This window comes from Danio rerio, chromosome 11 (assembly GCF_052040795.2).
Source record: "Danio rerio strain M-AB ecotype USA chromosome 11, GRCz13ab, whole genome shotgun sequence".
NCBI lineage: Eukaryota > Metazoa > Chordata > Actinopteri > Cypriniformes > Danionidae > Danio > Danio rerio.
In genome coordinates, this window is record NC_141031.1 from 39,932,501 (window position 1) to 39,942,500 (window position 10,000).

The window sequence follows — 10,000 nt, forward strand, 5'->3', positions numbered from 1 at the left end:
GAAAACATCTTAACTTTTAGAATGCAGCACCGTGAGTGACGTGACAAGAATCAACTGATCAGCTTCATATTTTATATAGAATATAACTTAGTCCGACTAATTATCTCAAACACAGAACACCCAAATACTGCAGTGCTTCTTAATTTTCTCCATAAATGAAACTCATATCAGAGTGCAGCAATGTTCTGTCAGCTTGACATCCTCTGAGAAAAACAGGTTCCCTGGCAATCTACATGCAAGTTAATGTTTAGATTTCAAAAAGTTTTACAAATACGTCAAATGTACATGCAACATATATTTCAAATTTTATCAAAAATTGTATAAATATGAATATGACTTGTTTTTGAACTGTGCAGTGCTGTAGCTGCTTAATTTGGTCAACTTAACTGCTTTATTTCATTACTGGTCATTATAGTTGCACTTGGAGAGACCAATTTTTTCTGAGGTGGTACTTGGTGAAAAAAGTTTGAGAACCACTGAGCTTAATAATCTGCCAAGTGAAATAGTCTTATGCTTTGAATTAAGATCATATTTCTTACCCCATTGATAAATTATTTTGCTTGTTTTAAGCAAAAGCTTACTTAATTTTGACATATTATACCTTAAAACAAGACAAAAATTTTTGCTTGTCTAGAAAACACTTTTTGATTTAGGAAATTTTTTATATTTTCCTAGAACCAAGACAAAAAACTGAACAAGAAAGCCATCGCTTTATGACCTTTCCATTAGTTAGATGCTGTGATGTTTATTATGTGAGCTTCATGTAAACTCTCCACCTGTTGTCTGTCATTCCCCAGAGAGGATTTACATCAGAGTGATCGATCCTTTCACAATCAAACCCCTGGACAATAAAACCATCGTGGATCATGTGCGTGCCACCAGGGGTCGTGTCATCACGGTTGAGGATCACTATTATGAAGGTGGGTCTCAAGCTTTATCCCTTGTCTCAAGTGCACATTTCAGCATGGCTGCATTTTCCAAGTAGCATGAACAACTCGTATCGAGGAGGGGAGACCGTGGCTACGTGCGATTGGCTTGCTGCAAGAAACATGATGTGTTGGCGAATTGTCATTGGATGAGAGATCATGAGAGGCATTGTGTTGTCATAATCGCTTGATTTTTTTACTTTTTTTTTTGGCGGTGTCTCATTCTGTTCATTCAGGAGGAAAAAAAGACAGAGAGAAGCGGAGGGCTGTCAGGTCTCCTTAAGCAAACGTGCAGCCGCAGGGTTTGTTGTGACCTAGATAACACAGACGGCCCTGGACCTGGCATTACTGCCTGCATGCCAGAGGAGCAGAGAGAGAGAGTGAGAGAGTTTAACATCCAAAATCATTGTGAAAGCAAACATGCCCTCTGCCCCGCGGGACACAAAGAGGATAGAGATGGACAGAGAGAACATGCGAGGGATGTTGAGCGCAGAGGCATGCAGGGATAAAGAGAGATTTGGATTGGTTTTTTAAGGCATGATGCTCCACATGTCAGGGATTTAGAAGCAGAACTTGGGTCAGAAGGTCAAACATTGGCCTTTATGCACAGGTGGACAATAATTTACAAAGAGAGGCCAATTCTTATGTGGTTTCTTGCTGATAAAAAGAGCTTAAGCTGGACTTTTTTGCTGGTTTTTCTAAATAAACAGATTGGGAGACCTGTTTTAACCAGATATGACTTGAAAAGGCCTTATGCCTCACTTTAAAGAGATAATTCACGCCATGTCATCATTTTTTATGCTTCACTTGTTGCAAATAGGGTTGGCTGCCGAAACCCGGTGCCATTATGGTACCGGTACCTTTGGAACCGGTATGCACCAGATCAAATCAGCATATGATTTTCGGTGCCTAATTTCGGTGCTGCAACAAGATTGTAAACCAGGTCGTGCACCAGAACGCCATGAATTCAAGTCAGTGGCTGTCCACGGCGCCCAGGCACGACTCATGACTGTTTATATTTCTGCCATGCCACAGAGCGCCATCTGAATAGTTTCATTTTAAATAAGTGCGAATGGCGCGTCTGGTGTGTGATCAACTGTCATGTGCACGCCGTGCCGCGGCTCTGAGCGGCGCATCCGCTGACACCCTTAAGAAGCACAAAAGGGTGCGTTAAAGGCACACGCAAGTAAGCGTTGTGTCACACTATCTCTAAATGTTTAATTCTAAACAGCTTTGAGGGATACGGATATCTGCGATGCCAGCCGTTTGTTATTGTAGCTTATAAAAGGCAAAGCGCGCAGCACGGCGCAGCACGGCGCATGCGGCGAGCGACTCACTTCATCAACAAGCATGATCGCGTCCATCTAATTTGCTTAAACTAAGCATTCTAAAGTATGGCTATATTTTACAAGCACTGACACACCAACATGCAGCACATGTTTTACAAAAGGGGAGAAACACGTCAAACTTATGAAATGTGAGGGCTCATGGAATCAACTTAAAGGTGAGGAATGGACTGTCTTTGACAGCTTGTGACATCATCTGGTACATTATCTGAGTATGTTTACATGGACACCAATAGTCTGATTTTAATATGATTAAGACAATACTCTGATCACGAGTCTACTACATAAACAGTGATGTTTGATCTTAAAGGACCACAGACACAAACTGCGGAGTAAACATTAGGCTGGTGACAATGATGTTAGTGATCTATGTGCTAGAACATGTAATTGGGAGTCATGAATGTAACATTCAAAAAGCAGCTCATGTAAACACCTAAATCATATTATTGACTTATTCAAATTAATGCAAATCATTAGATCACTTTGATTACAGCCTTTCCACAGGTTAGTAGTAAGCTAATGTAATGTTAATAGCATAATGCTATTTTTCGATTAATTTTGTGGCTAAAAGGTATCGGTTCAGGCACTGTTTTGGCACCAGTACCGTTTTAAAAATATCGATTTAGCAATGGTATCGAAAAAAACCCCAAATGATACCCAGCCCTAGTTGCAAACCTGTTTGAGTTTATTTTTTCTGTTAAACACAAAAGACAACATAATGAAGAAATAGCAGCCATTGACTTCCATTGTATTTGTGTTACTTCTATGGATGTCAATGGCAGCTTTTCACAGCATTCTTCAGAATATTGTGTTTTGTGATTAAAAAAAAAAAGAAAATGATAAAAGTGGCGAGATAATTTTTGATGATCTGTGCCTTTAAAGGTGCTGTAGATCACTTTAGCAGTTATTATGCCTCATTCACACTAGCAGCGGCTTTGTAGGTGCCTGTCGCTCTGGGTGACGATGTGCTGCAAATGCAGGTCTGTGTAGGTCTACAGCACAGCGAAAACAACCGGCCTCTGTGTGAGCTGAAGGAGGATCACGTGTGCTCTACTGGTGCTCCTGTTGGCTGTCGCACAAGAAAGTTGCTCTTCATTTGCATAAAGTTGAAGGATTTTCCACTTAGTCCCATTGCTCGACACGTCCACCTGGTCGCCAACAGTTGCTGTCGCTCACATAGGCAGAGGTCGCTGGAAGTCGCTCACTCTCCATTGAAATGAACGGTCACTTGTCGATTTGCCACTGTGATTTGCTCATAGTCTGAATGAGGCTTTAGATGAAAAGCTTAAACTAATAAAACTAGAAATTTAATAATGTAACAGTATTAATATTCTTTACAAAAAATATTAATAATATTAATTCGTTAATATGAATAGTTATTTTGAAAAGTATATGTAAAAACAGTTATATAAAAAGTATATTAATAATGCAACACAGGTTCATTGTGGATACGTACCCCTGTCTACATTTTTGGAGACTGCAAAATATGTACCTAGAGGTACGTCTGGCTGCATTTCATCTGTAAAACGAATGCTATGGGGCGGTATGACACAGTTAGTGGCTTCTGTTCCTTTTAGCGCTATCGCTGACTGCTTATCTTCAGGCGGCTTTTCCAGTGTTACCAGTTTGTCCAGTAGCTTGCCGTGTATTCTGATGGGCTTAGGATGTGGTGCTGAGTTGACCGGGATGATAGGGTTTGAGTCTGGCAAGGAATGGTTAAAGAAACCAGGTAAAAGCAAAGATCGCAAGAATCCTGCTCTGCCTGCTCATAAATTGGGTCGGCTGACTCGCCAGCTTTTCCACTAACACAGAAAAATGAAGATCATCTCAGACTGAACCTTTAAATTGACACAAACTGAAACCAAAACTTTTAAAGAGTGATAGAAGTGAGACTTTACTTACTTTTCTTTCGTCTATTCTTTTTTGAGGTGTATATTATTTTTTTATTTATTTACCAATGACTGCTTTGCAGCTTTCATCATTGAATTGAATGATTTATTATAATCTATTGTTTGTTTTGTAGCAGAAATATTATTTATTAAATTGACATGCATATAAAAACAGCAGTACAAAATAAATATTTCTTACTGCAATGCTTCATTTTTGTTTGATGCAAACTATACAATTATTTTTCATAAAGTAACAGACTTTTTATAGCAGATAACCTACATTCATGCACATTCAAGGCAGCATCATAATGAAAAATGTAATTCATTGTTACTATTATTGTCATTTTCATCATCACTAATATTCTATAGCCTAATTATTAGTCAGTCCTATTGATGTTGTTTTAAAATACAATAAATCCCTTAAAAAACTATTTTCAGCGGTGCTCATTCATTTTTGGTGGGTGCTCCTAAATTTTTTCTGGTGCTCCTAAAATTTTTTTGGTGCTCCTAAATATTTGAAGTTGGGAGCACCGGTGCTACCAAGTAAAAAAAGTTAATTTCGAGCCCTGGAAGGGGGTTGATAGGTCAGTCAGTCAGTCGACAGGAAGCTGGCCTGGTCGGCTGAAGTGTATATTGCGCCCTCTGCTGGATTAACACGAGAAGAGGACCCGCAAGAGAAATTTGAGATCATCAAAAAGTGTATAAAGTGGCCCCCGGTGGATTTGCAAAAACAAAAACTGCGAGCAGACTTACCTGCGGTTTTGTATTTTGATGTCCCCAGAAATGTAGACCTGGGTACGTATCCGTAACGTGCCTGGGTTGTGATAATTCTAAAATAACCCCAGTAAAATATTTAAAATATACATTAAAAATACTTATCAAAGGTGAGAATGAAGACAAATGTAATGTTACAAAAAATAAATAAGTAAAACAAAATCTGTTCCTTTCTTATTTTACTTTGTTAAAGGATCCTGAAAAAACTGCTGGTTTCCACATAAATACTGAGCAGGATATATTTGTGTCAGTGTGTGTACATGCTATTGTGACATATCACAACACATATCTGTATAACGACATAAGTATTACACAGGTATTACAAGAAAGTGGTGAATTATGAGGACATTGCTGATGTCCTCATTTCTCTAAAAGCTTAAAGCAGAATAATTGTTTTACAGAAAGTAAAACTGTACATAGTTTCCTGTGAGAGTTGGTTTGGGGGGCTAGAATATACAGTTTGTACAATATAAAACCCACCATTGTAATATGTATTGTGTAATGTCCCCACAATTCACAAGAAACATTGTATGTGTGTGTGTGCTTTAGGGGTGATATTTTTTTTCAACAATAACAAGCAAAAACATGACAAAAAGGACTGTTTACTGTAATGTCCCTATAATTCACAAAAACAAACCTGTGTGTGTTTTTTTAGGAATGATGTTTTTTTTTTCAACAATAACAAAAAGAAACATGGTAAATAAAACTTGTCACTGTATTGGCCCCACAATTCACAAAAACAAACCTGTATGTGTGTGTGTGTGCTTTAGGGGTGATGTGTTTTTTTTTTAACACTAACAAGAAAAAACATCCTAAATGCAACTCGTCACTGTGATATTTTTTAGCACCACAAATGTTTTCCACAACACTTATTTCAGTGACTTGCCATAAATGTAATTTCCGCTGTAATTCCACAGGTGGCCTAGGGGAAGCGGTGTGCTCCGCTATTGTCAATGAGCCTGGCTTCACTTTCCAGCGTCTGGCAGTCGCTCAAGTTCCCCGAAGCGGCAAAATGAACGACCTGCTGAAAATCTACGGCATTGACCGCGACTCCATCACTCAGATGGTGCGGAAGATGCTCAGCTCCTCGGCCAATGCCAAGTGATCCTGCTCGCTCTGCCCCGCCCACTTCAACCTCAACCAATCAGATAACACTGTGTCACATGACTCCCGTTCTTCAGATTGTGGCCCCTCCCTTCACCTCATTCACTGTCAGTCACCCTAACGTGAGTATAATAGTAATGTGAGAAACGTGCTGTACATTTTAAAGTAATGTTCACTTTTTGTTTTGGGTTTTCATTACAAGTGTGCTACAGGTTAAACGTTTTGGGTAACATTCATTTTTTTTCTGTTATATAAAATAAATCAAAGGGATAGTTCACCTAAAACTGAACCTCTACTTGTTTTAGGGTTTTCTTCTATTGCACATATATTTTGAATAATTTTGGAAACTGGTTTCTAATGACTTTCTTTTTTATTTCCTACTATGGATGTCAATGGCTACAGGTTACAACATTTTTCAGAATATCTCTTTTGTGCTTGTGTTTAATAGAAAAAAGCAACATTCTGAAAACGTACCCCTATATACATTTTTGGAGATCACAAATTATGTAGCCAGAAGTACGTATGGCAGCATTTCGTCTTTAAAACTAATACTACTGGGCAATATGACCCCTTTCCTTTTCGTGCTAGCAGCTGACCGCTTACGCTTGTATGGACGACTTTCCCACTGTTATCAGTATGTCCAGTGGCTTGCAGCATATGTCGGCAGACTTGAGAAGAGCTGAACGCGATGACAGGATTTGAGTCTGGCGTAGAACAGTTCTAGAAAGTGGGTAAGATAAAAACAAAAGCCAAAACAGAAAATAAACAAGTAAATAGCAGGGTGAGAAAAATGGTAAAAAATCAGGCAAAGGCATTTCTTTTTTCTGGATTGCTTTTCAAAACTTTTTCGGTTGGGTTTATTAAAGTGGGTGGGTCAATATGCGCTTTTGAAAACACTATCGGTTGGGTTTAGGGAAGGAGGTGGGTGGGTGGGTCATTATGTGCTTTTGAAAACACTATCGGTTGGGTTTAGGGAAGGAGGTGGGTGGGTGGGTCAATATGTGCTTTTGAAAACACTTTCGGTTGGGTTTAGGGAAGGAGGCGGGTGGGTGGGTCATTATGTGCTTTTAAAAACACTATCGGTTGGGTTTAGGGAAGGAGGTGGGTGGGTGGGTCAATATGTGCTTTTGAAAACATTATCGCTTGAGTTTAGGGAAGGGGGTGGGTGGGGTTATCTAGTCGGTTGGTCAGTCAGTCAGTCGACAGTGGCCTCTGGTGGATTTATGCAAGAATGGCACTCGTGAGAGAAATCTAAAAAAGCATATATAGCGGCTTCTGGTAGATTCACAAAAGCAAAAACTGCAACAAAAACATTTCTCCTGGAACATATTTGGCGTTCTTCAGTAATGTATATAGGGATACATTGTAAAAAATCCTGGTTGTCTTATATTTTTAAGCTGAATCAAATTAACCTTACGAGTCCATTGAGCTTATACTATGTTAAACTGACTTAAAACAGGTTGCATAACTTTTCAAATTAAGTTAGAACATGATAACCTTAGTTTGATAAGTTACTATGACCTAAAAACAAATGCTGTCAGGACTAACTGAATATATATATTTTTACAGTGTACGTTTTCAGAATAAGCCTGGGTTGGAAAAAAGGATCCCACTTTATATTAAGTGTCCTTACCTACTATGTACTTGCATTAAAAAATACTTTTAACTAAGTAAATACTCTAACTACTTACAAAAAATAAATACTTCACAACAATAAACAAAAAACAAATGTACTTACTGTGTTCATAATGTATTTGAGAACACTTGTGATGGGATACAGGTCAGGTTATGGACAGTTGTGGTGGTATGGATAAGTTTAAGGGTGGATTAAGGTGTAAGGGGTGGTCAACAGTGTAATTAAAAATGTAATTACAGAAATTGATTACAGATGTAATTGCATGCAGGTATTTAATCAAGCATAAGTACAATGCAAAAATATGTATTCACACAATAAGTAAATTGTTGTTATTAATTTCTGTGTAAGTACACTTAATATAAAGTGAAACAGAAAAAAGAAAGGTTTCTATCATAAAGGTTTGGATGTACTTGAGCCTAAGTAAATGGTTCATTTTGATTTTGCAGGTGAATTATTCCTTTAATCATTTGAATTATTATGGATGCATTCAATTTATCAAAAAGTATGTTAAAAAGTATATAGAAAAGATTGCTATTTCAGATACTTTTGAACTCTTTTGAACTGCATTTAGCAGTGATAATACAAAATGTTTTAGCTGCAAATTAGTAAAATAAAATGATTTCTAAAATAATCACGTGACTGAATACTGCAGTACATTCAGCTTTGTGTCACAGGGACGAAAATACATGTTAAAATATATTCAAATAGAAATATTGTGATTATTTTTCAACATTTTTACCACAACATTTTATTTTTTGATCAAAGAGATGCATTTTTTTGTTCAAAAACACAAAAAAACTTACCAAACCTCAGACTTGTTAATGCTAGTGTTAATGCAAATACACACACATACACAAGAGTCTTTGTACTAACAGTTTAAAATCGACATGAAATCACATTTACTATAACTTCTACTTGCATTATGCAGCATATTTTAGTCTTGTTTCTAGTGTAAATATTTAAAAATTCCTAATCCAGAAGCATTTATACACGCAACAAAATATTGTCTTGTTTTAAGAAATAATATGCCAAAATTAAGTGACTTTTTCCTTAAATAAGCTAAATAATCTGCCAGTGGGGTAAGAGAAATAACCTTGTTTTTTCTTTTGACATAAGATTATTTGTCTTAACCAACTGGCAGATTATTTTGCTTGTTTGAAGGAAAAACTCAATGTTGGCATATTATTTCTTAAAACAAGACTATGCATTTTGCTTGTTTAAAAAGGGCTTCTTGATGTAAGAAAGTTTAAGTATTTGGACTAGAAGAAGAAGAAAAAAAGTGTTTTTTGCAATTAAAAAAAATGTTCACAGATTAAACATTTAATACACATTTTGGCCCTGTTTAATCTTAGTATTTAAATGCTGTTCGATCAATCAGATCACAGGTATCTGAGAGAGATGAGATAAATGTCTTAATTCATCTCTCTTGTCTACATTCAACCACTTTCCAGAATTTTTTTTAAATAAAGAGTTTAAATAAAAACATTGGCTATAAGCTTGCTCAATTTAAATATAATCCCTAAATAAGACAATGGAAAACAATATGAAGAGTTTCAGTTTTGCTTTTATAACCACAAAATGCATCTTAATATCAGACGTAAACAGAGCCTCATCGTGACTTTGAACCTGTCAAATATGTAGCTACGCTCAAGCATATTTTTCACCTCAGAAGACATCAGTATGCTGTATAACCCGACACTTGTGTTTTTAACTGTCATTTGATAAGACCCAACAACAAAACTGTTTTTACTACTTTTATATTGTAATGGTGTAGCTATGACGGCCGGGCGGGGCTGGACTTCACAGGAAACGTGATGTTGATGTTGCATTAGTAGAGTGTAGTGTTGAGAAATAAGACAAAAAAAACGAGCATCAAATGAGAATGTCTGTAGGGTGAGTCAATTCAAAAGTGTGCAGTCAGTCGAGCAGTTAATGGTTTGTCTTCAATGAAAGTGTTTGTAGTTTGTAGATGGAGTAGCATTTTGTGATGAGATGGTTGAAGGTGGAACGTGCTGTTATATCTGAACTATGAACAACAACAAACACCTCCTCTGTTATTTTTCTATGTATCTCAACAAGTCATTGATTAAAGCCCTCTACATTTGAGTTTGAGAGTTGATGTGTGTGCTGCCTGGTTTATTCGCGCTATTAGAGATACTGTAGTTAGTTTTCACACACCTTTTGTCTTAGTTTTAAGCATCTCCGCCATGCATTTTCATTGCACTGTGGAATTATTTTAATATCATTGACATATTGATATTTTTATAGATATAATGAATTCATTTTAGGTTTTGTCATTTTGTTTTTATTTTGTCATTTTGTGGT

At 36.9% G+C, this 10,000-nt stretch overlaps 1 protein-coding gene across 1 annotated transcript in view; it reads left to right on the forward strand.

The window, feature by feature from the left end:
* Window positions 1–9,792, forward strand: part of tkta (transketolase a) — a 45,990-nt gene extending 36,198 nt beyond the window's left edge. Inside the window, exons 13-14 of the mRNA XM_087274235.1 lie at window positions 798–920; window positions 5,853–9,792. Coding sequence (XP_087130361.1) covers window positions 798–920; window positions 5,853–6,040 — 311 coding nt within the window. The 3' untranslated portion in view covers window positions 6,041–9,792. The remainder of the gene's footprint in view (window positions 1–797; window positions 921–5,852) is intronic.
* Window positions 9,793–10,000: the final 208 nt, after the last annotated feature.